The sequence below is a fragment of the Molothrus ater genome, chromosome 10 (genome assembly GCF_012460135.2).
Source record: "Molothrus ater isolate BHLD 08-10-18 breed brown headed cowbird chromosome 10, BPBGC_Mater_1.1, whole genome shotgun sequence".
In the NCBI taxonomy this organism is placed as follows: domain Eukaryota; kingdom Metazoa; phylum Chordata; class Aves; order Passeriformes; family Icteridae; genus Molothrus; species Molothrus ater.
Window position 1 is genome coordinate 1284063 of NC_050487.2, and position 27603 is coordinate 1311665.

A 27603-nucleotide genomic window follows, 5' to 3' on the forward strand; every position below is an offset into this window, starting at 1 on the left:
TTGAGACTTGGGCCCTCCTGGCCCGTTGAACATTTGCTCCCTCTGGTACAGCGTGTGACAGTCGCATGAAGCAGGCTGGGAACAGTACCTGGAACTGTTTTTCTCTGCCGCAGACTGTTTGGTCCGGTTGCGTTGCAGGAAGCCAAAAGCCGTGCGGAAAACGCTGGGAGCGCAGTGCCACCCTGTGGGGATGGGGACAGCGATGGAGCCGCGCTCTGCTGCTCGCCTGGGCGCAGGAATGGGAGGGGAAAAGGCTTCCAGGCACAACAGGCACCCGGCACACAACAAAGGAAAGGGAAACTTCGGTTTGGCCTGTTTTATTTAGCAAACAGCCGCAGTGAATGTTCCGTGGAAAAAATTAGCGTTCATTTACATTTGCAGCCTGTGCAGTCTCTTTCTTGGGAATGACAGCAAGGTTTGCAAACTGAGATGGGTTTGTTTTGGTCATAACAGAACTGAAAAACCAACAAAGTATCTTCAAACAAACAAACAAACAAACTGGTTCAAACTTAATCTAATGTGCCAAACACTGGGAGAAAAAAAGCACAGCTTTGGAAGACACAACGTTGTGACCTACCAAAGTTACAAATATTTAATTCCAAAAGCAACTTCTCTTTTTTCACTGGTAGGTATTGCAAATCCAACTTAACACAATAAATAGTTGACCAAACTCTGGGACCAGACTGAGCCAGTTCAAGCACATTCCAGGGTAGATGTAGCTGGGAAGTAAATTTCCCACCTACACTTCTTTGCCTGATTCGAGGTATTGTGTTGGCAGGAGTAAACTAGAGCTGGTCCCTTTGTTTTTCTGTGGAGGGAAGGAATTAAGATAATTTAAGGATCTAATGTACAAACACAAGGACTGAGCATATATACAGATACCTGCAGAGGAGCTGTGGTGCTGCTCCCATCCATTGCTCCCCAGCTCAAACCCATCCTCGCTGCAGTCTGTGCCAGGACAGAGTTCCTGCGGGTCAGACAGAAACTGCCCCGGGCACGATCTTACGGATGGGCGTGTAGGACTTCCTGAGGGTAACGCTGCCGTGGTGAGACACCCCCCGGGGCAGGACGCACTCTTCTGTCAGCTTCTGAGTTTCAGGGTCCCAGCAGAGCACTGTTGCAATGACTTCGTTCTTTTCATCTCGGCCGCCGGTGATGAACAGCTTGTTGTTGCAAGGAGAGATGCCACAGCTGGCTCTCTCGTGGGTGAACTGAGTCACCAGGCACCATGTGTCCTCCCGGGGGCTGTAGGAGTACAGAGCCTTCATTGCCCCACCTGGGAAGGAAATGGACATCGGTTTGCACTGGCCATTCCTGTAAGGGATTTTAATTCAACCATCCACTTCAACAAGACTCTGTTCCTGACATTTGTAAGAACGGTTTGTGCCCCAAAGCCAAGAAAAAACAAGGTCACAGGATACTTTATTGTTTTGAAAGCCTGATCTGAAGAAGGCTACTTATTGTTGGCTGTGGAATTTAGGGCCAGAACAAACTGCTGTGATCCTTCAGTGTGACCACAGTGCACCTAAATAGATCTTTCACATACCTGCTGCTCCAGCTAAGGACACAGCTTCAGAAAAATGCTATTTTGTTTAAAAGTACTTAGATCATAGAGGACCAGCTGTAGTAAACCATCACTGCTAGAAATGGGAACAGGATTTTTCTACTCATTCCTCTGTCCATCAGTCCTCCTTCTTACAGGAACTGACTGCTTTCAAAAACCCTTCCTTGTTTAGAGTTTGTCAGACTGAATCAATAATCTTTCTATGGGTTTGTTAAACAGAGAGTTACCTTCAGTTTCTCTGTGTTTCCCAAAACTGAAGTTATTAATGATTCTTAGTAAAGGTTCTTACTGCACCTTTTCAATCCTGCAGTGTCCTTTTCTCTTGAAAAAGATGGTCAATACCTCAATTCTCATGAAAGGCTATGAAAATATATTCCCTCCCGAGATTACCAGCAGCTAAATGGTTCTTATTCTGAAATTTTCAGGCACTGAATGGGTCTTCTGTATTAGCTGCACAGAATCACATAATTGTTAGGGTTGGAAGAGACCTCTGGAGATTATCCAGTCCAACCCCTCTGCCAAGGCAGGGTCACCAGGAGCAGGTTACACTGGAATGCATCCAGGTGGGTTTGGAATGTCTCCAGAGAGGGAGACTCCACAGCCTCACTGGGCAGCTGTTCCAGTGCTCTGCAACCCTCAACATAAAGAAGTCTTTCCTCAGGCTGAGGTGGAACTTCTTATGTTGTAGTTATGGTCATTGTTCCTTGTCCTGTCCCTGGCCACTTCTGAAAAGAGTCTGGCACCGTCCTTCTGGATAGGGAAACCTTGAACCTTGGTCTTATTGATGAGGTGCAACAATGGCTGGCATCCTACCTGCTGGCAAAGTGAGCATTTATCTGTGGTACTTAGAACAGATGCTGAGTCTGACAATACTAGCGCAGTACCTGAGGGGTGATCAAGTCTTTCAGAGGTGACATGATTGGAACTGAAAACAGACTTTATTAGTTGTGGTGATTCACCTGGCAGTTGGTAATTCATCAGTCTGGGTCATTTGATTGCTTTGGATGCAGTTACCAAATGCTCTTTTATCTTTTAAACTTCAGATGGGGCTGATTTCTGTACAATTGGAGATTTGTTTCTCAGATAGATAAACAAGAGATTTACTAGTGGATGTTGCTGTCTGAAAGATGCTGAATGAATGTGACTGGAGTATCATGTCCATTTTATCAGGAGTTATATCAGCTAGCCCATAAGTCATGTGTCTTCTCTCTGTCATCCTGTACAAACAGGGTGAGGTCAGCTCCAGTGCTGAGGACAAGCATGAGGTATTTTTGTACACAAAAGGGGTGTGTGTGTATGTATATATGTGCACACACATGTAGATTATAAATCTCCCTCCAGACCACTATTAATTATTTGGTGAATACTCCAGCTCTATGCCAGCTCTCAGCACCATAATGATTACATTGAAATTCCCTGCAACAAAGCTGAGAGAGGGAGGGGAAACTTTTCAGAGCTCCTGTTTTGGAAACAGATGTTCTTCTTTTCTTTTGGTTTTCCCAGTACCACCTGGAGATGTGTGCAGGCTTTCTCCTCCCCCCACAGATCAACTCAACCATCAAACTCTTGTTCTTCCATGTTTTCTTCCAGTTCTGGTGATTGACTGGATTAACCCCAAGTGCACTCTAGTGAAGAGCTCTGGGTCTTTGGGCCTCAGTGGCTCTGCTCCTCTGACCTGCTCCTAGTACTTTTATCCCTGCATAAATCCTGTATGCGGTGGGTTGTGTAATGCCCCTGGAGAGGACAGAGGACATGATGTAGCCATGAGATCATGCCCTTGCCACTATGAACACATCTTTGGCTGGCTTTAAGCTGCCTCTGGGCTAGCTCCAGCTTTCCAAGATAGCTGCCATGCTAACAGGGATTTTGTCTTGGTAACCTTTGCCTACTGTTTGTGAACATCCTGGATTCCCACCCCTTACTAATCTCACCAGGAAGAGCCATCTGATTACACTCCATGTGGGTGAAACTCACAGAAGCACAGGACCAGGCCCTGCTGGGTGCAGCCAAGGAGAGCCATGGTGCTGCACTTACCCACCACGTAGATGTGGTCCCTGAAGCTGGCAGCATTGATGCACTTGGCCTCCACGGGCATGGCAGCCCTCAGGCTCCAGGCGTTGGTGGCCGGGTCGTAGCACTGCGTCTTGTCCGTGGCCAGCTTCCCGTTGGGGCCCCCCCCAATCACGTACAGCTTCTTCTTGTAGCTGGCTGCTGCAAAGGAGCTCACGTTGACCATCAGGGGAGCAGCCTGGCACCAAAGAGAATCGTTAGACTGATGCCCACGGGGAGCATTCGCTTTTTAACAGCTGAACTGAAAAAAAAAATCTCTCATGAAACAGAGCCAACAGACTGTATTGCTAGCCCCATTCCTTCCAAACTTCAGGAACTTCAAGAAATCAATGTAGTTTAAGTTTCTAGTATGGGGAAGGAGCCTGCAGAATTTTCAGTCAGGCATGCCTTTTTAAGCAGGGTTCAGAAGATGATGTTTCTAAGGATAAGGGAAAAGAATGTTTCAGCTTTTTCTTAAGACTGCAAAAACCCTTAATAAAAATATGCTATGTTCAAATGCTGAAATTAAAATTACTTTATCAATAATTCAAAAGCTAGGAAATATTAGAAATGCCCAAAATCTCCTTTGCATGCTTCCATGCATGCAAAAAAGCTCCAGAAATTTGTTTGTACTGATCTTGCTACTTGCAGCTGTGATTGTTAGAGTCATCCACATTGCTTTGTATAATCCAGAGACAATGGGTTGTATCTGCTGTTATGATGCCTAATCTCATTACTGTCATGGATTAATTAGTTGCCTAATTCTCTCCTCTCATTATTTGAAGTACAGTGAGTAGAACTGGGTGGGAGGGGAGTGGGTTTAATCTTGTTTACCTTCAAACCTGTACTTTAATGTATAACTCATACTATATATAAGGCACAGCTTGATAGACTCATTTTGTATACATATCAAACGTGTCAGAGCAGTAGTTTTCAGCCTGTGCTCTGGCTCATACATACTATATCCTTACTCCTTGATTTATGGACTATTAGCTTTAAAAGCCAACTAAAAATTTGAAAGTTAGGCATTAGATGTCTCACAGGAAATGATTGGCTGGCAACCCAGGGATTTTTACCTTCTAAAGGATATGCATTTCTATAGAAAAAAAATAGGGTTTTTAAAGACCAGAAATACTTAAAAGAATGATACAAGATCATTTTGATGAATCCAAGCCCTAAGATTTTCTGAATAGAATATTCCAAATAATTAAAATGTTATGTGATGCAGCCTCTTACCTCTGACCAGCAGTTATGAAAAGGATCATATGCTTCCATGCTGTTGATTCTCTGCATGCCATCAAAGCCCCCAATGACATAGACTTTGCCACCCAACACTGCCATTTTATGTCTCCAGCGCCCAATGTTGAGATACTCAATTTGTATCCATTTGTTGATGGAGGCATTGTATTTCCAGACATCATGCTTTGTTTCTTTGCCACCTGTAGTGTACATGACATGTGTAAATATGATAGCACATCTTGTATTTATTTAAATACTCCAGTAGGCTTAAAATTAAGTGTGTTCTCTCACAATGGAAAGTAAATCCTTATTACTGATTGTTAACTGCTCCTGTTACAACAGAAGAAAAATTCTGCATTTAGAAATTTATAAGTTTAATTAATAAGTTATAAGAAATTATAAGTTTACTTAATAGGGAAGGAAACTGAACAATTTCTACAGCCAAATATTCAGTGAAGATAAATCACTGTTCCTCACTTTACCAGACCACAACCACTTTCATTTCAATACTGAGTGCACAACCAACCACACAGCAAGGTGACATGCAGGAGATTTTTGTGAACACCAGGGCTTTGCAGAACTGCTGCAAAGGTACAAACAAACAAAGGTGTTTTAAGTAAGATAGTGGAGGATGCTGCAGCTGGTAGTGCCAAATCCCTTGAAGACAGGCATGCACTGGAAAACTGCCAGGTTGTGCAGGGCAGATCCAGCCAGCCCTGTGGTTTGCATCATAAAGCAAAAGACCTGAACTCCTACCAACAATAGTCCTGCAGGACTTGGAAGTTTTACTATTAAACCCTGGGACCATATGGCTGGGATCTCATTTTTGTGCCTCTCCTTCTGGTCTCTTTCTCTACAGACTTGGGTAAGCTTCATATTTATAGCTTGAAGATCAAAACTGGACCCTGCAAACTCATTCTAGAGCTGACCTGCAAGTGGATCTTTGCTTGTGCTAAAGCAGAGAGCAGTGTTTTAAACGGGAGCTGTTGTTTCCCTACAGATTCTGGTGTAACTGTAATACAAACAGATCTAGTTAAGCCTGAAACCACATTTACAGACTGAGTAGCTTATTCCATCATCTGCAACCTGATTAAACATTTGCTTCACTGGTGAATATACTGAAAAGAGAATTCGTATTCCATTGAGAAAATGTCTGCCTTCATTGGTATTCTGTAGTGCAGACAGATCACTGCAAACTGATGGAGCCTATCTCTGGGCCAAACAGCAGATTGAATGGGAGATAATTAGCATGCTAGAAAGAGTCGTTTGTAATGCTTTTGTCCCAGTATTTTTCACATGTATGTGTCGAATTTTATTTGCACTCAAATAGCTGAAGTGGCCAAAGGGCCTGAATGCAGCATTCATGGCTACAACGGGGCTGAGAGACTGCAGGTGTTCCCTTTACTCTCCCTTGAAATTTCCCTTCGACTTGAGCTTGTGCTTTCCTCCACAGGCTGAAACTCATGTGGTAACTTGAGAGCTGGACCAGTGGGTGAATTTGCTGCACATCAGGGGACAGGGAGAGATTTTTGGATGTTTATTTTGTTTCTATTTTTCCTCTGGACAACAATTCTTTCTAATTTGAAGAGAAATTGTACCTAAATTAGTAAAAGCATCAGAATGGTGAATGATAATTCATGTCATTTTTAGTTATGCTGCAAGTGTAGTGTTTCAGGCCATCCAGTCAAAGCATTGAAACTGTTTTGGAGAAATCATGATCTAACAGTAGTCATAATCTTGTGCAAAGGACTTTCCTACTTTTGAGATGCAAAAGGAGCAGGGAAGACTCCAGACTACCAAGATACAGAGGGAAATGAGCACATGGAAAGGGAGATGAAGTTAGGAAAAATGAAAGTCAAGTTAGAGTAGAAGCAAATTAGAGGAGCTAAAGAAAGAAAACAAAAGTAGAAGGACATGCAGGAGGAAGTAGCTGTTTAATCAGGATTGAGACACTAATAATTGGTTTAGCTGAGAAAAACGTGCTAATGGCTTTGGTCCACTCAGCCTTTTATTTGTGTGCAAAGGGCAGAAAGGTGAAAGGCAATGAGGGAATGGAGAGAGGGACTCAGAGATATGAAAGTAAGCAGAGAAGGAAGAAGGAGAAGCTGTGAGAATGGAAGCAAAGGGAAAGCCAGCTTAGACTCACCACAGCAGGGAATGTTAGCCTGGCCTGGAGGTAGCCTGGAGAGAACATAAAATAAAAGTGGAGAAGACACATTGGAAAAGATGTCAAGAATAAAAGAATGCAGTAAGCCTTGAAAAAGAGGGAAGAGTTACAAATTGAAGGCAAATGAAAAAAAGACCTCTCAACTCAAGGTGAGGGGAATATTCCCTAGTTGGAATGTTTGACTTAGGTTTCTCTGTACAGCTACCTTGTAACAGAGGGGCTAATGCCAGAAACACTCTACGGTGGACTGAAAGGAAAAACCACCTTTATTTGTAGTTATGGAAACAGTAATCTATCTCTTATTCCAGGATAAAGTTTTAATAAATGTTAAATTGGAATGAAGTATCAAAATTATGTGGATTCCCGAAAGAAAGAATGCAATGGAAGATATTTGAATAAAGGCAGTAGACCACTATTCACACTTAAGCAAAGCATTCACACTTTGGCCTACTCTCCTCCTTTCTACTCTTGTGTTTCAATGGAGTATAGACTCTGGTGGGCAGTTTTGCAGAAAGGAAGTATTCTACCTATGAATGCCCTGCTCTGTATCATGGCCTGTAATGCCACAGTGATGAAAAGCTTGCTGTCACTTTTCCTCTTGAAGCAGAACAAGATCATCCAACTTGTTTTTTGACAGGCCATCAAAAGCAGCTGTCAAACTGGTTAACAAGCTTGATTTTAACATTTTAATTGTCAGAGTAAATTCTCTGTAGCTCTGGGATCAAACCCCTGTGTGGAGCTCAACTGTATTTGTGTGGGAAGTTAAATACATCTCCTGAAGCTCTTGGGATGATGATCAAGCACATGAGTTGTCCAGACCCACCCTGGGTGTCTGGAACATGGGATTTCATCTGGCTTTGACAGTTTATACTGCCAAGTTAATAACTGTGGGTGGGCAGGTCTAGAGTCCTCTGTGATGGCAGCTTTCAGGGGACAGCCAAACATCAGTGACAGTTCCCTGCAGGTTCTTGACTGACTTTTGCAGAATGACTCAGATTCTGGCAGGATTTTGCTAATGCATGTGGAGCTTCAAATGAACTCGTCACGAGAAGATGCTGAAGTAATTTGTCATTTCATGTTTGGTAAACCGTTCCCAAGAACCTTCCTGTGACCTTGTCACTGTTTAGGGTGCTGCCCACATGTACCTATGCACATAGATCAATATTGTTTGAAAAGGAATCCTGTGCTCAAATCAGAGCTAGGCAGTGTCCTTACACATCCAGTGCTCTCTGCAGCATGTCCAAAGCCAAAACATTAAAATATCTGCAGTGCTTAATTGTTTCTAAATCTGCCTCAAGCATGGTCTTGATAAAAGCTGGAAATAATCATGAGAACACTTTGCTCCCCTCTTGCACTCCCAGTCAATGTCTCGTTCCTTACCTGATATGTAGACTTCATTTTTCAGAGTTATGCATGCAAACTCCACCCATTTTTTATTCTCATTCTCTGGCTCCTGCTCTGTGATTGGTAATTTTGCTACTTCCAGACGGCTTCGCCTCAAAGGATCCAGGCAAGTCACTTCTGCTACAAACTTCTCATCTTTTGTACAGCCCCCTATGATCATAAACACCTCAGACTGGAACTCGTGCATCCTGGGCTTGGTCCTTTCTGTAATAATCTAAATGCAAGTGAGACAGCGTGAGTACACAGGGCACTTAGACCTACAATTACAGAAAGGCCAAGGGACCCTTTCTTTGATTACCTGTTTTTCAAATCACAGCAGGCTTACATCAACTGAACCAATTAGCCAAAGCTTTCTAAGTTGGAAGCCTGAAAAGCATCCTAGAAGCATTCAGTAGAGGTTGCTGTGTCCTTCTTTCAGCAGGATTTTTCCAACCCTGAACTTACATGCTTTTGCCTACCTACTAGGATCCTTTCCTTTTAGGAATTACCAGATTGGCACCAAGAGCTATGCAGGTGAGCAGTAGTGACAAGGCTGGGTGCATGTCAGGTAGCTGAAAAGGACAGGTTTTATTTGGGCTGACAGTGAGGGCAGGGTAAGGGGGCCCTAAGGTTTGTATATGCCTTGGGGAGCTCAGAGAGAGCAAGACTGCAGTTAATGCTAGCAGAAAATAAGTGGTCTCATTATTTGTCCTGAAGAGATATGTTAGTGTCAGAACAATAACAATTCTCAGCTGTGGAGGGGTTATTTTTATTTGTTTCTTTGTGTATAAGCTCTTACCTCAAGCCAAAATTAGAAGACTTATTTAAAGCCAGCACCAGGCTCTGAAATGTGCTTAGCTCTAATTTACTGCTTGTTGGCTCAGTTTATTGACCAGGTCTTTGTTTTAGGGACACTGGAGAAGTTCACTTGCCAGGTAGATACTCACCAGAAGCAAAGAATGCAAGAGTGCTTGGAAACTTGTGTTCTCCTTGGAGGAAATGCTTGCAAACAAGCTCCACAGGTTAAATGTGTGTCAGGAGGCAACTTGCTTAAAGTTTTACCTCTCTTTCTGCTTTTACCATGTTTCTATAAATCAGTATCGTTTATCCATATTAGAAGATATTATCTACACAGACAGGAATCTTGCATTTTGACCACGTCCAGATAATGAATTGGCACATTTTTATAGAACGTGAGTCCCAGAACTTGCCAGCTTCCAGGACTCTGTTTGAACCTGTCTGCCACCATTGCCAGGCGTCAGCCCCGGGGGAGGGCAGCTGGCAGGCAGCCTCCTGCGGCTGCCCCTTTGAAGATGGGTGTAATGCGTGTTCAGCCCGGGGCAACGCTCCTTTATCTGTCCGCATGCACCTGCCAGCACTGCTCAGTGGGACAAGGCTTGCCCAGCGAGCTCCCTCCGGACTGGCCGGCACTGCCCCAGCTCACCGAGCAGTGTCTTACACAGTCACCAGCACAAGGAGCGCTTGGTCTGTCCCCGCTCGCCGTGCCGGTGACACAGGTGACACATCTGCCGTGAGTGATGGGCCCACAACGCCCTCCTGCCCTCCTGGGACTCCACTGAGGAGGGACACGTTTCCTCACACACTCATGAACTTTGCTCCTGTTGTGCAATCTGACCTCTTGGTTGCTCTCCCCTCTCCCCCATATCTTGGCCAAGGAGATGTGACTGATACCCAACTTTCCAAAGGGAATGGAAGAACCTGAGATCCACCACAGCCTGCACTGAGAAGTCAGGACAGGACTCGACTGGGTGTCAGGATTAATGTGTCTCTTTGGGTGCAGGGACCTCTGCAAATGGTAGATGGGCAGTGTCCTCTCCTCTGCAAAGACACTGTCTTCTTCATAGGAGGGAGAATATTTCCTTTATGAAACATTTTTCCCATAAGTAACAGGGGAAGATGTTACCTATTCACATTTGAAAGAGTCATTACAGATTGTGGCACAGTTTGGTGGGGAAATTATTCCTCTTTTCTTAGGCTTGAAGTAATAGCTGAGAGGGTGAGGTGTCAGGGCTAACACCATTTGCCTTTTTACTAGGGAAGCTACCTGGGGTCTTCATTTAGCAAGAGAGTGTCTGAGGGTCAAGCTCAGATGTTCATAAAAAGGAAGCTGTGCACTTTGTTTTAAAACAAACAACCCACCAAACTCTTCTGAACTGTCTCAGACAGCAGGATAAATTCTGAGGCCCATTTTGACTTTTCAGTAGCACCAGTTAGTGGAAATTCAGTGTGATTACATTTTTCTGCCCCATGGCACTGCTCCTTTCAAATCAATTTTTGAGCTGAAGCATGAGACATTTACAAAGAGTGGCTAATACCTTCCTGTTTTACTCACCTCATTGCCTGACAGATGGTACATTCTTGCTTCTTGGAGCAAAGGAAAGACATCTGGACACTGTCTAATGAGTTGATCAGCTTCAACAGTCTCTACAAAATACCAAGGGTCCAAGAGGGGCAGCCGGACATTCTCCAGCACGTAGGGCAGGAGGGAAAACCGCTCGGACTCCTTGTAACGGATCCAGCTCATCACGGTTTCGAACACCTGCGCCTCCTCCGTGACACAGAGCTCGTCGCTCTTCAGCGTGCTGCACAGGATATCTGCCGGCAGCTCCAGGAACTCCTCGTAGTTCAGGACCTGGGTGAAGTTCTGGATAATGTAGTTCTGTACCTGCTGCTTGAGGCTGTGCAGGGAGTGGGCATCGGCCAGCCTCAGGATGCCAACGCAGTTCTCCGGCTGCAGTGCTTCAGTGAGAAAATTGGCACAAGCATCTACCATGCGCAGGAACTGTGGGCACAAAAAGCTTGTATAAGCACAGAAGGGTTAATGAAAACCATCACAGGAGAGCTATGGAGCAACTAGCCATGTCCAATACAGCAAAGAGCTGGGGGAGACAAGAATTGGATCATCTGAGCACAGGTATCTCCCAAGATCTGCAGTTTGAAATAAGAATTTCTTCCTCCCACTGCTTTTATTCCCTCTGCATCCAATTGCTCCTTTCCCCTCTTGCAGGATGCAGAAGACCTGTGACAGGTCTTGAATTTTACTTGTTTCACAAAAGGGTTTCCTACTATTCCCTTTTCCTCCATGAGATCTCCAAGCACTGGCAATCATGGAGTTACAAAGCACAAATAAGGACCCCAGGCATCCAATTTGCTTCCCCTGCTTCATCTTGCATGTCAGCTCAGACCAGCTAGAACAGAGTCTGGGTTTAGAGTGAAGGTGGCTCCACTGTCTGCATTTATGCTCCCACCGTCCAAACTCCAAATGCATCTTGTGAGAGCAGTGGGAAATGAGCACCAAGGTCTGGGAGATTTGGAGCAGTGTGCTGCCCCAGAAGGAATGGACAGCAGTCCTACACTGGGGTGAGTGGCAGGAAGAGATTGACCATCAGCAATTCTTTTGAGATTCCTAACAGGCAGGACTTTCTGGCAAGAATCTGTTGTGGGGGAGGCCTTCAGAGGGTCTAGTGACCTTTGTCATCACCATTGGCTGAAAAAAATATTGATATGCATTTTACACATAGCGTCTCCTTAATCAGAGAACTGGCTGTGTTTGCATCCAATAAGGCATCACAACTACTGTCATAAATTTCCTTGGCAAAATAACCCCACCTGAGGTCCCAAGTGCATATATTCCTAAAAACTGTGATCTGAGCTGGATTGCTGATGATTATTCAGGAATTGAGAACCAGTTTTGGGTAGAACTGATCAGTTACAGTGCTTCATCCTAATGGATTTCCCATCACCTCTGTATTTCAGGTACAAATACTGCCACTGAACAATGCAATAAAGATGGGTCAGAGCTAATGTTGTGCATTTCCATCTGTGCTTTTTGGGTTGTTTTTCCATTCAGTGTCAGCAAGCAAACCATTTTAACTCATGTTTTCTCACTGGGGAAGGTTGTGCAATAGTAACTGAGGGGCAAAGAGGAAGCGAAACGTTTTTAAACACTGTAGTATGTAGATTTGTTTCAGTAATTAGGGTAGAATCTTCCAGACCCGTCGGTGTCGTGTTGACATATTTAGAGTGTTTATCAGAGCTGAGCGATCGCAGACGCTGTGTACAGACTGCCTGGTTCCTGTTTTACATTTAGATGCGGTCAAAAGTTTAGAGAAATGCAACTGACTGATGAACGAGGCTATGTGAGGTCTCAGAATGTGTTGCCACCACTGAAATTAATTGTAATAAAAATATATCAGTGGCCCACGGTGGCACCGTGGCACAGCTCGGTGACACCGTGGCCCCTGCCACATTCCCCTTGCCTGCTCTCAGGGCTAGCACGAGGCAAGCACCTTGAACTCACCAGGGCATTTCCTTGAGGATCTGAAAGGACTTTGCCACCCGGTAGACTTCAGACCTGAGGCAGGTTAAGCATCAGCCTTATTAAGCTTATTAAGCATAAGTATTCAAAGTTGTCAGTAATGAGACACAAAAAACCCTAAACCTAGCATTTGCCAAGGTCATTCATCGAGTCATCTATGAGTCTGGGAATAGACCCCAAAACAACGTTCTCACAGCCTGCAGCAAACCTCTGCAGAGTTCTCTAATTATTTATACATGGCTTGTTAAGAGCGGTGCTGCGGAGGTGACAGGGAGGTGCACGTTGCTCTCACGGCCAGCAGGCCCCACTCCCTCACTGCGGGGCTGTTTGTGGCCAGGCAAATGCAGAACTGCGAGGTGTGGGTGTGAGAAACAGCCCTGCTGAGGGCTCCACCAGAGAGCCTGGGCTGCTTGGGAGCGAATCAAGGCAGGACTTTCCCTGGTTCTGCTCCTCATCTCTGTGCTGCACTGACTCCCCAACACTGCATTCATTTAGACACTAAATTCCCCCTAAAACTCCCCCAAAACTTGCTGGGCATGTGTCAGTTAGTCCCAGGAGAGCAGGTGGCTGACTCAAAAGAGCATCAGAAGACAACCCTGAGCCTCTGCTTCATCTGCTCTGATTATTCTGGCAGAGCTCTGAATTTTCTGTTTGTCCACTGTGAGTACCCCTCCTAATGCCAATCCAGGCATTTTCAAAGCCCTGTTCCCTGAGAACAGTTTCTTCAATAAGTTAGTCCTTCTCCTAATATCCATTTGAATCCAGGTTCTCACTTGCTAGAAACATCCCATACGCTTACTTGGCCTCCAGTTGGCTTTCACTCTGACTAGTAAAATTTGTTCTCCCCATATGAGCCTTTGCTTCGATTCAATGGTGGAGTGTAAGCAGTGCCAGCAGCCCTGCCTCCAGCTAGAGCCCCCAGAAAGGGAAGGGACTGGGGACTGAAAGGTCTCTCGTTCATAATCCCTCTCTGCATGCAGCGCACTGTGGGGCTGGATCCTGCACCCTGCAGCTGGTGACCCTCGGCTGTGGCTGAAGGGACAGCCCTGTCCCGGCTCAGCGGTGACACCTGCGCCCCGAGGGAGCCCCGGCCAGAGCAGAGGGGCACAGCCCCCTGCAGGGCTGCTCCTTGGGGAATGGAAGCCATCTGAGCGGCCAGAGCAGAGCCAGCTGAGGGGCACAGCCCCCTGCAGGGCTGTTCCTGGGGAATGGAGGCGATCTGAGCCTGCCAGAGCAGAGCCAGCTGAGGGGCACAGCCCCCTGCAGGGCTGCTCCTTGGGGAATGGAAGCGATCTGAGCGGCCAGAGCAGAGCCAGCTGAGGGGCACAGCCCCCTGCAGGGCTGTTCCTGGGGAATGGAGGCGATCTGAGCCTGCCAGAGCCAGCTGAGGGGCACAGCCCCCTGCAGGGCTGTTCCTGGGGAATGGAGGCGATCTGAGCCTGCCAGAGCCAGCTGAGGGGCACAGCCCCCCTCAGGGCTGTTCCTTGGGAATGGAGGCGATCTGAGCCTGCCAGAGCCAGCTGAGGGGCACAGCCCCCCTCAGGGCTGTTCCTGGGGAATGGAGGCGATCTGAGCCTGCCAGAGCCAGCTGAGGGGCACAGCCCCCTGCAGGGCTGTTCCTGGGGAATGGAGGCGATCTGAGCCTGCCAGAGCCAGCTGAGGGGCACAGCCCCCCTCAGGGCTGTTCCTGGGGAATGGAGGCGATCTGAGCCCCGGCCAGAGCAGAGCCAGCTGAGGGGCACAGCCCCCCTCAGGGCTGTTCCTGGGGAATGGAGGCGATCTGAGCCCTGGCCAGCCCTTCTCCCACCGGAGCTGCCCTGAAGGCCTTTGGTAGCAAATGGTGCCCTCCTGTCCAGCGTGGCCTGCAGCCGGCACCCTGGCTCTGCCCTGCCCAGGGGCCTCAGGATGGCTGTCAGGTAATTCCCTTGAAGTGTCTTGCTCGTGTAAAGTGGATTAAGCCAGGGATGAGGGGTGCTTTGGGGTCAGTCGGGACATCAAGCTTCAGCCATGCCCTGAGGGCAGAGCAGCCCTGCTGTGCTCAGAGGGGGCAGCTCGGGGCATCCTCCACTGTTCCCACTGCACCTGGCATTTCCATGGCAGTGGGCATCACAGCCTTTGGCATTTCCATGGCAGTGAGCATCACAGCCTTTGGTGACAACACAGTTTCTCTTCCATCTGCTCAGAAGCCTGCTTCCCTCTCACCATTTCTTTGCTTCCACCACCACAGGTGGTCCCTCACCCAAACCCTGCTGAGGGAATGGGTAATACAGAGGTTCCTGGGGGGGCAGGAGCAGTGTAGGCAGGTCTGGAGGTTGTTGCTGAGTTCTGGTGAGGGAAGCAGGGCTCCCTGCCATGGCCCTGGGAAGCAGCTGGGATCCTGACCCTTCCCAGAGTGAAAGGATGAGCGGCTGTGCAGGCAGTGTGGGTGGCAGAGGCAGCTGGGCGGGATCCAGGGTAGGCACCAACCTTGCAAGTGCAGTGGCTGGGCAGTCACCAGCCCAGACAGAGGAGGTGACTATTGAACTCATGTTGCAACTGTGCTTTAGGTGGAAAAAATTTGTCTGGCTCGCTTGAGGGTGAGGCTTAGCTGTTCAGCTGTTCCAAACCCTTCACCTGCTTCCCCTACCATGGCAGGGACGCCTGCTCTCTCCAAACAGCCCTCCACCTCTTCCTACTGTCAGTTTTGACTCCATTTGGTTAAAACTTACTAGAAGGGAGTAAAGAAAGGCATAATTACATAAAACTTTTTCAAAAACAATTTCTAGAGAAAAGGAGATAATTTACATTGGAATATCTAGACTGCAATATTTTAGCTGGGAAAAGAGCCTGATGCCCACCTGGCTACAGCCTCCTGTCAGGGAGTTGAAGAGAGCAATAGGGTAGCCCCTGAGGGTATCCTATTTGGGTCCTCCTTTTTAATAGGGTCCCTTTTAAATAGGGTCCTCCTTTTCTCCAAACTGAGCACCCCCAGCTCCCTAAGCAGATCCTCACAGGACTTGTGTTCCAGAAAGCAGAGTTCCAGAACTGCAGAATTTCCATGTAAGATTCAAGAATCTGAATTCTCTCATGAACCACAATGGTCATTGCGTTGGGTGTTTCTTGCCTTCCCTAATGAGAGGAATGGACACACACACACATAGGCACTTGGCAGGTTATGTTGGTTACAATTTGTTAGCAATTTGCAGCATGGTACCAGACACTGCAATTTGGTAGACCTCACAGGTGATTTACAGGACACGTGAATACCTCGTGGACCAAAGGCTGAGTAACGCTGCCCAGCTCTGGCCTCCCACAGGTCCCAGGCCATGACTAAAACCCTTTACATCATGAGTTCTACAAAGGAGGATGCTAACTTTGGCTGGCAAGCCTCCATCTCAAGGCAGGGGAGACAGAGAAGCAAAGCAACTTCCTGCTCTGGCCAGCCATGCCAGCTGCTGCCCACTAACCCTTCTGACTGACCTGAAATTTGGGGAGCACTGCCAGGCAGGCAGGCAGCACGTGGGAGCAGCTCTTGGAGGCACAGCCAGGCTGTTTTCCTGTTTGCATGGCACTCAGCACAGCAAAATTCCAGTACGTGGCTGCCACTGCCATTTTTTACCTTAATGTAAGTAAATATGAAGCAAAATGCTTGCAGAACCCATGAAATCAGAGAAGTTTGCAGTGTGCTGACCAGGGTAAGATGTGGTGTTGCCAGAACAGAGAGACTGGGTCAGTGCATCTGAGTTATCTGTACCTGAAAGAGGCTGGCAGCTTCCAAGACTTTCTGTACATTTTGCTTTGTGATGAGCATCTTGCTGGTGTAAGTGTAGTCCAAGAGTATATTCATGGTTTCTGCATCAACTCCTTTTAGTATGATCTTCTCCTCATATTTCTCTCTTAAATCATTGCAGAACATGGCCCTGGAAAGAAAGGCATTTATCTTTTACTGCATTCCTGTTAGGATGAGGCATTCTGAAAACATTGGGCTATTTAGATTTCAACACAGAATACTCGGATTGCTTCATATTTTATGCAATTACTCCTGTTGAAAAGAAACAATAAAATCTCTTTTTGTTGCTCTTCTGCCTCTGGACTCATGAGTTTGATAAGGCATACACACATGATGGATTCCTCTGTGCTGTCCTCTACAGCAGACCTGGGGCTCCATGGCAGCAAAAGGCATTAATACCAGTGGGGGGCCAGGGGAGAATGGCTTATGGATTTTCTTCTCATTTAGAGTCTGACTTTTCTTCTGCTAAATTTTGGGATTGTAGATTTGATACCTCTTGGCTAGAGAAGCAATTGAATTTGCATGAATTGGAACTACTGTTAGGCACAAAGTGCAGTGATTTCATACACGTAGATAGCAACTCTTCTTTGGTGGATAATACTGCAGCTGAAAGGTGACCACCAGACATACCTTTGGCACTAGGCAGATATTTCATGTGGGGTATAAATCAGAAATTCTCTAAGGGCTATTTTAATCCATTTCGCATTGTGACAGCTGCAAGACAAACATATACATCTTCCTCTGCAGTTTCAATTCATAGATTTAAGTATTTCTTCCAATGCTTTTGCTTTTACTTAGGATTTTGATCAGCCCCTTCTTATTCACTGCATTCAGAGAACGAGATGTCACATCATTTGGAATCTGTCTCAACAGATCAGAATTACATGAGTCCACTTGTAACTGCATTGGTGAAAAACATGTGCAGATCTAAAGTGTAATTAGAAGCACTCTTTACCCTGCATTCCAAGCCTTTCTTTATTAGTCATACACAATGTTGACAGGACAATGCAACCTGGGAAATGGCTAGAGGTCCCAAGTCTTAGGCCATGCTTTTCTTGTAAAAGAAGTGCCTGAATTAAGCTGTCTGATTGACACATCTTACTGGAACCAAGACATAAACAGATTTGATTGCCAAGCAGTTAGGCACAATGAATGGCAAATGGATGGAAGATACCAGCTGCTACTTGCTCTAAGAACTACCTGTTGCTTACCTCAGCAGAAATTTTATAGCAAGGTCTTAGTTACCTCAGTGTGCAAAACTGCCTCTGGATAGAGAGGCCTAACTTTTGAGCAGGAAATTTGGGCAGAGAAGTTACTTGTCAGAAAAGTTGTTCAGTCAAAAGTCTCATTTTTCTTTCACTCATCTCAGCTCATTAGAGGTTTTTGCTTTGCTGCCCTGCCTCATGGTCCAGCTTCTGCTGCTACTGAAATCAGAATATTTCAAAGGCACTTAGACAAACGCTCCTTAACTTCGGTGACCACAAGACTGGGATTCATTTAGCTTCTCTCCCTCTGGCACTGTCAAGTGATATAAGAGCGGATGTGTGGGCAGGGACCATCTGAAAACAGCAGCCCTCAGTTCCAGCTTCTCCCTGGGAATGGGTTTCAGCACGGAGGGGAGGCTGGCACAGCAGAGCTGTTCCGGTCGTGCGGGATTGACGGGTGCCGGATGTTTCATCTGATCGAGAACCAGGCTCAGTTCTCCTGGAGGGTGCAGGTGGTGTCTGCTCTTCTTCCTCTCATCTCTTAAGCTGGTTACTCCAGACTTGTCTTGACCCATCCCTGCCAGGGAGGTGAGAGTCTCACTTCTGTCCCACAGACCGGAGTGTTTGCTGGGGTCAGTCAGAGATACCCAGGGTGACACTGCCACTGGCTGCTCAGAAACCAGCCTCAGCATTCTGCTGGTGCCTCTGCACAAGGGTCTGGTCAAAGTGCTTTGGCCTATCTGTCTCCTAATCTTTGTAACTGGTTTAGAGCTGCCATCCACTCCCAGTTTTGTAGGGTGTGGATTGATGTAACGTGGCTGTGAGCTGCAGAAATCACACCTCTAAAGCACGGTGCCCTCCCACCAGTTCTCTGCTCTAGATCATGGCAGGGCTGAATTGGGCAGTGCTGCACAAGAGAGCTGACTGCTGTGGCCTTCCTTCTGCTCAAATGGAGTGGTTCTCATTCCCACCCTGTGTGCTGGCAGGGGGAACACCTGACACCACTCAAGCTGATCAGGCTGAGCTTCTCTCCTAGGGATTAAAATGCTGCCTCTGAATCTTTCTGAACTTACCCTCAGGAGGCTCTAAATCCTTCAGATGTGGTTACTAATTCCATTGTATGTTTCCCTGGTTCTTGTCCCTGTGTAATTCTAAACTGCACCTTTAAACCAACAGGTACTCTAAGAAATGCACATCTGAATTGAGGGCCCAGTGCCAAATTTAGATACCCAAAAATGGATAATTTTAGAAAAAATTCTAAGTTTTTTCTAATTTAAAATCAGAGAAATCTCAGTGAAATAAATGATGGGTTGCAGTTTCATGAAGCACTTTTTAAGCACCCTCTCACACTGAATGCTTGTGCTTGGAATTATGAACCTGACTTCAAACAACCATGCTGGACCTCGAGGATGCTCTGGAAAATGGCTTCAACCTCTCCCAGCCCCATTCTCCCACTACTCTTGGGCAGTGCAGGATTAAAGAACTACTGTTCCACCTTAGTCAGCTCTTCTCTGCTTTGCTATCATCATGGAGAGTTAATGTTCTTATGTCTATGGGTGCAGGACATTGTAAGAATTAGCCTATCTGCTGTCCAGCAGTGCTGCAGAAGGCCTAGAAGGGGTTAGCTTTGTTTAAGTGCTCCAGCCAGCTGCTGTGGGTTGCCCACACTGTGGCACCCAGCCTTCAGGAAGGGGTTGTGTAATGTGCAGGGGAATGAAGCCCATGAGTCACCGGGTCCCTTTGCTTTGCTCCTGTGCATGGCTGTTGGAGGTCCTGTCATAGCATGGAAAGTACTCACAGGAACAGTGGGATTTAAGAATTCCTTCTTTCTCTGGGGCCATGCAGCTTCCAGAGAGTTATGGCAAGATGAATGAAGGCTCCTTGTGAGCAGCAGAACCAGCAAAGCTCAGTTCCCTGCAGACTTGCGTCCTTCTTTCCCTCCTTACAGTAACCTCAGCTTCCCCTTCCTGAGCCCTCCATTCTCCCTCCTTATTCCTCTCACACACTTCAGGGTCCCTCCCAGGAGCTCAGCTGTGTGCTGGCTGTGCCCAGCAGGGCAGGGCAGTGTGGTTGTTCTGGGCACTGTGTGCTGGCTGGCCAGGACACCCTGCCTGTTACCTGCACTGAGGGTGCCAGCCCAGCATCTCTCCTCTCCTAGCTGCAGACTTCCATCAAACTCATGGGAACTTCAGGTTTGAGATTTCCATCCTGTGCCAAACGTGATTGAAACTAACCCAAAGGATCATGACAAGAGGCACTGGCAGACAGTGAGATGTAATAAATCTCAGTTCTGTGGGAAGCCAAGTCAAACAGGAGCACCCAGAGGGGCAGACCCTGCACACATGTGCAGATGCCTTGGGATGGGATGACCTCCAGCCAGGTATCCCCCCTCCTTCCAAGGGACAGGCTGTAGCTCAGGAAAAGCTCAGTGGAAAGCTGGCCAGGAGCTGTTCTCATAAAACTATCTTACCTGGTTTTAACTGGGAAGTCCTTCTGATTGCAGCACCTTTACTTATAGTGAAATTGGGGTTTTTTGTCAAAGTATCATTATGATAATTTTGATTTTAACTTGTGCATCTGCTATCCATTATGCACACAATGCTGGTAAGAAATATTTGGGCATCTCTGCTTTTAGCTGTATATTTTCTCATATGCAATAAATATAGTCTCTCTGTAGAAATAATACCTGTCTCCAAATAGTCACAGACACAATCTCTATTCTAGATTAGAAAAGCAGAACTGTTCTGGCACTACTAGCAAAGCTTACCAGACTCCATTAAAATTAGCTTTCTGCTCATGACACAAGTGGTCACAGGTCCTTTTTTCTCATGTTTCCTCTGTAGCTGTTCAGTCATCTGACCACTTTAGCGGTAAAAAAAAGAAAGAAAAAAATCCCAGCCATGCAAATGTGATTATCTAAATGATATTGTCTAAATGATAATGGAAAATCTGTGCTAAAACTGATACCAAGTTCCTCTGTGTGTTTAAAATTTGTTCTTGTTGACCAGTAGTCTCAGATAGAATATCTATTGTATTGAAAGAATGAAAAATTCAAGCAGACCAAAAGGAGACAGTAAAGTGGCAAAATTGCTTTCAAGGAGATATTTCCCATTACAACTGATTTCCAGATGGAAAATTCCTTCTCTTTCTTCCTCAACAATTTAATGCAGTATATATTTTTACCCCAAAATGGTAACAGGAAAAATTAGCAAGTTCCAGAAACCCACTCCTGTTTCAATAAAAATGCCCTGCAAATTCCTCTTTGCCCAGGTCCCAAAGGGACAGGACAAGTGGCTAAAGATACTTGGTTAAAACACCCTTTTCTCATGCACTTGTCTGCCAATATTCTGTCTTCCTTTGCATGCCTCCAGCAGAATTTTTGAGTGCTGGTATCAGAACTCCAGCAAATCTACAACTTGGCACCTGCCTTATTTAAGTCTCCAACTTTGAAAAAGCTGGAAGACATAAGGAATTAGAGGCTCACTGCGAATTTGCAGACTTTAACTCCCAGTTTGCACTCCTTGGAGACCTACAGTTCAAGTCTAAGAAGCAAAATAAGTATATTGGTTTTTTTTGTTACAAACCTTACCTGAAATAATTGCTTGCTGCAGCAAGGACCACTCGGTGACAGGAGAACTCCCTGCTGTCCACGCACAGGATGACGTCTGTGAGGGAATTTTCAAGGCGAAGGTTCTCAAGGCCATTCTGGAGCACCAGAGAGAGACCTGTGTCGTCAAACTTCACCTTTTCACCACTCGACACTTCCACCAGGTCCCCCATTTTCGTTGAACACTCATTGTTCAAAGAGATCTCGGGCTCCTCAGAGCTCTTCTCCAGCGTGTCCCCCATTTTCTGGCCAGCCCCGTCTCATTCTGTTGGTGCTTCGATCTAAAAAGAGCTCCTCAGCTTTGGGCAAATCACACTGCAGAAGTTGGGTGGATTTCCTGTCCAGAGGTCTCTGCTTATCTGTAGCTGTCACACACACATAACAGGAAGCCTTGCACTTTCTCATCCTGTTAACACAAACAAAGAGTGGGTTTTTTCAGTGATTTTCAGGCAGTATCAGCGTGTTTAGAAAGGCCTTAAGATGCCTCTGGATGTGAGAAGATTACAAGTGACAGGGAGAGCCTGCTTACCACCCTCAAGCCAGCGCCTCGCTGTTATCTGCTGGTTGTATTGATAGGTGCAGCACATGCTTATCAAGCACTCCTGGTGGACTGGGCTGCTAAGGGAAGAAGCAAAATATTTTATATTTCTTTTTCCAGGTATGTGGGTATTAATAATTGAGCTGGTTTGGGGTTTGGGTTTGTTTTTTAGTAATATGCTTGCATATTCAGAAAGACCTCCAAGTGGACGTTTCTGTCCCTCATGACTTGTTAGCTGGCAACCATTGCATGGCTTTTCTTTAGGGCTAAACAGGCACAACTCTCTCAAGGACATGGACCAGCATCAAAGATCTCACAGCTGACAGTCTTCAGGCTGCAGTGCTGGGCACAGGGATGTGGTCCATGCCCTGCCATCAGCTCTGACTAGCAGTGACAGCTCAGGGAGAGAGCCTGGGGAGCAGTGTACCCACCTCATCCCCACCATACTCACAGGTGGGTGTAGCCTGAGGCACAGCTGCATCTGACTTGTCCCCAAGACAGACACGTGGTGGGACCAAAGCTGCACATCTGGCAGTGGGGACACTGCAGGGCAGCTCTGGGGCTGAGCCTGCAGCATGACAGGAGCACCCAGAGCACAGTGCTGAAGGTTTCACTGTCACCTAAGGGTGGACCAGATCTACTTGGACATCACCTAGATGAGAACCTGATCCAAGCTGATAAGCAACACAGCCTACTGAGAGTAACAGGGCAAATCCCCGGCTTGCTTAGGAAACTCTCACATTGGGAAGTAGAAAAGCACACCTCTATCTCCCCCTGAGAGGAATGTAGGACCAGTCCTCACCTTGGTAGATTGAGTGCTAACCAACCTTGTCTTTGTGATAATTACTTCTAGGAATCCTTGTCTGGCCAATCCACAGGTTCTTACTGTGTGTTTGGTTTCCTCTTTTGTCTCCAGCTTGTAAAGCTGAGCTCACAGTATTATGGGAAACTTGGCTTCCCCTCCTTCCAGAAGGAGGTGAAAGCAGGGTCTGAGAGAGTCAGATTGAAAGATGAAGAGGAAGGAAAGCAAAAAATATCCTGCCTGCTTTCCTCTACCTCCTTGTAATGGGGTTTTCTTCATTTTGTACAGTCTCTGCAGCCCTTTGGCTTTTTCCTTTCCCAGCTGATTTAAATGTACTCCTGCTGCCTTTTGTGCTGAATTTTGCTAATGAATGCTTCCTTTTCTAAAGCCAGCCCCTTCTTTCCCAAATACTCCTGTAGGAATACTACAAGAAAATTAAGGAATCCCCTCAAAAGTACTAGGTGTGCTTTAAAAATCACAATGCTTTAACCCTATCTTGGGCTAGGTTCTCCTTGCTTATCACCACGACTTCTGACCTTTGGGAATTCATCTTATCAGGCTTTTCTCTGATGGTGAGAGGCTTCACATTGAGCTTATCCGTTAAAGCCAAAGCTGAGGTTCCGCAGCGATCACTTGATTCCAGTTGCTGAGGCTTTAAGCAAAGCATTAATAATTGTGAAATTGAAGTAAGTCAGTGTTGGCTGTGAATGCTGGGAACGGAAACCCTGCAGTAACAAGGTCGATGGCTGTGGTATTGTCAGTAACTGCACTGCAGGAAGGACCTCGGCAGCTCAAGGAACTGTTGACTATTAGTGGCGGTGATCATTATCCACAGTCTGTCTCATTCTGTGCCATTGCTAACCCATATGGTGTATTTTTAACCCCTATTTTTTTTTCTTGACAAGGACCTCCTCTCCTTTATTCTGTTGCCATGGTGTTGTGGTTTAACCCCAGCCAGCAGCCCAGCCCCAGGCAGCTTGCTCACTCCCCACCAGTGGGACCAGGGAGAGAACTGAGAAAACAAAAGATGGAGAACTCATGGGTTGAGATAAAGACAGTTTAATGATGGTTACTTGGGAAGAATGAAAATCTGTGCCCTCTGTGCCCCACATTGGGCTGCCTTGTATTCAGAGATCCCCTTCCTCAGGGGGTCTCTGCAAATGTAGTAGCCAGTTTCATTCTTTGGACTAGCATGAACACAATGCTGAGGTGAGTGTTGTGTCTTTGCAGGTATAAGGGAACAACAAACCCAGCAACCAGGCAGCTGCTCTCCTGAGGTGCTCTGTGGCCCAAGACTGCAGTAGCAATGTTATTTAATCCTGGGGTAAATCCAGCTTGTTACTTCATGGTAGAAGCTTCCAGATACATTCTTCTATTTGGCCTTTAGAGACTTGTTCTGTCTGAACTCTCATACTGTTTCCAGTAAAGAATTACCTGCTTGCTAAATGAACACTGAACTGGTAAGAGCTGAAGGCTTGTCTGTTCATGACTTGTTTGTCTATTGTCTTTACCTTAGGAATACTGAGCTGCCCTGTGTATACTCTGTATCAGCTTGAGAGAACTGGCTAACTGGCTGGAATTACTGTGTCAATAATGTATATCCCTCACTTGTGTCATAGCAAGTTTACAGAGCTCTGTAACATCACAGGCTGCTGCTGGTACCTATGAATCTCTGCACAGTACATTTGAGCTGAGTTCAGAGGCTGCTTTCCATCCTGCCATGCCTTCCTCACCTCTGTGTCTTCTCTTCCCCCTTGACCATGCTCCCTGTTTAAATGTTGATCTGTAGCCAACAGCAGCCCATTTTCCACCGTCTGTTCCTGAATCCAGGATCTCATCACTGTGGCATTTCAGCACTGGAAAGTTTGACCTCGACAGATGAATCTGCCTACACTGGCCAGGAGTCCTGGTTCCCATCTTGCAAAGTGAAAGATTCAGGTGGTCCCAGGAAAAAGTCATGGACTTGGGGCCACGACTAAGAGGAGGGATGGAAGAAATCACACCCACCAACAATGGATCAAGAGCAAGGAGCTGAGGCATTCTTTAAACAAAGGCAGAAGCATAGGAACCTATTTCTAACAGTTCTTGTTATTTGTTTTGCTTCCCACATCCTTGTACTTTAGCTAACAGAGCCCTTAGGGACCAGATGAGTCTGAGAGGAACCAGCCATGAAACATGAGAGTGTGTGGCTGCCTCAAGGAAGAGGCCAGACAAAGACAGGCAGGAGGTTGTCTGGAGTGAGAGAGAAGATGCTCAGCCATGCTGGTATCAAAATGGGATCTGGAAACCTCCTACTCTAAGTAGTGAGCAGGTTGCTGAACTTGCAGTTGGCAATGAGTTCATATTTCTGACCTGGAGCTCATACAAAGTTTGTCCTTGTTGTTTGTCTTCTTCCTCTTATTCCAGACCACGTCCGTTTTGCTGCCACAAGTGATACTCCAAGTCTGTGTGTTCTGTGACCCGGTGGCTTCAGTTCCAGGCTATTCCACTTCTTGCACTCCAGACAGCTTTCAAAGCTGAAGCCACCCAACAACACATTGACATCTCCAGGCCTCACCACACTTCCTGAGGGCTGTGGAAGGCCCTTCCTTCATCTGAAAGAGCCTTTTTAAAGGTGCTGGCCTCTAAGAGGGAAATTACACAATAGCAGAAGAAAGGTCTTGGCAAGGTTTGGACTTCTTCAAGTAGAAAAACACTGCAATTGCTTCCACTGTGCATCCCAAAAGCACTGCAGAAAACACCTCAGAGCACAGAGGGCCCTGCTGGGTAGCAGAGACAGTTCCTTGGTGTGGAACAGGGGTGGGGACTGCAGCTGGACACGTATCAGGGCTCATCTTACCATCAGCTGTTTTCTAGCACAGTGCAAAGCAAGATAGCTGAGGCCTGAGATAATCTTGTCAACCCTGGAAAGTTGCTGGATTTTTGTCTGTGTTTTCAGTACATTGGGATAATGTTCACTAGCTCAAAATAGCATGTTCTTAATTTAGCTATGGGGGAACAAATGGGATTTCAGTTTTTGAAATTACATACAGAACTTTTGGATCAGATTTTCTGTAAACTGCAAACTGGAATCTTTGTTTCCTTGCAGTTTACTTCCTCTGCTGAACCAGCACCACCTTCCATTCAAAAACTACTGCTTGAGACTTCTCATATCCCTCCCTCTGGGCAGCTGCACTTGTTCAAAGTCAGCAAACAATGGTGATTTTGTGAAGCTGGCCTGTCTCATACCCTCACTCTTGAAAATTACCTCTTATTTAGAGAGAATTGCAGTGCTATTCTGCTGTGCTGCATTTATTACCTGTCCATCTTTTGCTCTCAGAGTGTTTTTGCATATATTTTAAGTCACTGGGATGTTTCTAGAAAAACTGCTACTTCCATGTATTGTTTTCTTGGGAACAATCAGGCATTGTGCTAACAATCCAGATGAGTGACTCCAAACCATGCTTTCACCTTGTATAACAGAGGTCCCAGCTGACCAAGCTGTAAATGCCAAATTATTTGGGGTCAGTATTTGAAGTCTGGTTGTTATAATGCTCCCACGTGCACTACAGGCTATGGAGGTCACCCTGATGTGTGGATGGGCCAGTTGAGCTCAAGAATCTTTGATCCCCTGCTCATTAGCTTTTGAGGGAGTGGTGGAGGAAGGCTGCTATTTAAATAAGTGTTTGGTCTATTTGAAGCAGCTGAATTGCAGTCTGGGGGTGCAGTATGGTCACTCCCAAAGAGGCAGGCAGAGCAAGCTGAGACATCACTCAGCACTGTGTTTTAAGATTTTATAGCCCAAGATGAGATGCATCCAAATGAAACTGGAAGGGCTGAGGCCAGGAATGCAGCTATAGGTAAGAACCAAAAGAAATGCAGTAGGAGCCAGCCATGGCAGTTGAGGAGAGCTGTAACAAGCCTTCCCCAGTCAGAACAGTCCTTTCCTTCTCCCTGGAAGAAGGATATCCTGTCATCAACACCTTACACTACTGCAGGTTTTTCAAGACTGCAGACAAGTGTTCTTCCTTTTCTGTCCTCAAGATAAGCAGTCTTTGAAACAAAATTGCAGCAGTTACTTCCATTTCTTGTTGTTTGTGAGGATGGAAAGGAGGTCCTAAAGTTAGTTTCTAGTAGGAAAGAAGAGCCTCACTTTCTTTTAACCTACAGTTGAGTTATTGTCTAAAAGATTTTGCCAGCATTACTCACAAAAAGGTTTTGTCATCAGCATCAGAGTCCCTTTTGTTTCAGTTTATGTAAGAAGATGCTCAGGTCACTTGTCTACTGTTGTCTGCTTTGCCACCCATTAGAATTTATTAGCATCTTTGCTGTATTATTAGCTAGTGGCTGTTTATGCACAAATAATTCTTCCTCTAAGTAAATTATACCTTTGATCTCCATAATGGGACAGCAGGAACCAGGTCTATGCTGTTGTCCTCAGTGATATTTTGATGTTGTATTCTTTGTGCACCTCAATGTGCTGATGCTGCCAGGTTCTGGCATCCTGCACACAAGATAAGGAGCACAGCCTTGGCAAGAGTGACAGCACTATAGCTCAGACACTTGTTCCACAGCTTAACAAAACCTGACCAACAAAGCAGCTCTTGAAATGAAGGAGAGCTGTTCTGCTTGGCAGGAGCTGGGAAATGGAGGAAGCTGCCATGGCAGTGAATTATGTGGAGGTCCATGTTTTAGTGCTGTTTGGTGTTAATGAGACACTACTTGGACCAAAGTTTGAGTTCTTGAGTCTATTCATAGTATTTGCTGAGTGGCCCTGTGCAAAGCTCACAGTGTGACCCCAAACCATGGGAAATGAACCTCGTCTCTGACTGATGTCTAAGGCAATGCTGACTTCTATTTCTCATGAGGCCTGTTGATCTCAGCCAGTTCTGTGCACATACCTAACTGATGAGTTCACACTCAGTGATGCTCCAGAGCTGTGACCGAATTCTGCTTCAGTTT

General features: G+C 46.2%; 1 protein-coding gene across 1 annotated transcript; it reads right to left on the minus strand.

Moving 5' to 3' along the window:
• Window positions 1-301: 301 nt before the first annotated feature.
• Window positions 302-21564, minus strand: KLHL6 (kelch like family member 6). The gene is made up of 7 exons (XM_036389255.2): window positions 21305-21564; window positions 16475-16640; window positions 10756-11205; window positions 8400-8637; window positions 4850-5052; window positions 3599-3812; window positions 302-1276 (listed from the first exon to the last, which is right to left on the minus strand). Exons 1-7 carry the CDS (start codon window positions 21562-21564, stop codon window positions 975-977), a joined length of 1833 nt encoding a protein of 610 aa, XP_036245148.1. The 3' UTR covers window positions 302-974.
• Between the last annotated feature and the right edge of the window lie 6039 nt (window positions 21565-27603).

Excerpts from the sequence above, each read along its gene's own strand:
- KLHL6 (XM_036389255.2), bottom strand. The coding sequence starts at position 21,564 with ATGGGGGACACGCTGGAGAAGAGCTCTGAGGAGCCCGAGATCTCTTTG. Across the intron at positions 16,641-21,304 it reads GCAGCAAGCAATTATTTCAG|GGCCATGTTCTGCAATGATT; the intron begins GTAAGGTTTGTA and ends CTTTCTTTCCAG. Across the intron at positions 5,053-8,399 it reads AAATGAAGTCTACATATCAG|GTGGCAAAGAAACAAAGCAT; the intron begins GTAAGGAACGAG and ends TGTACACTACAG.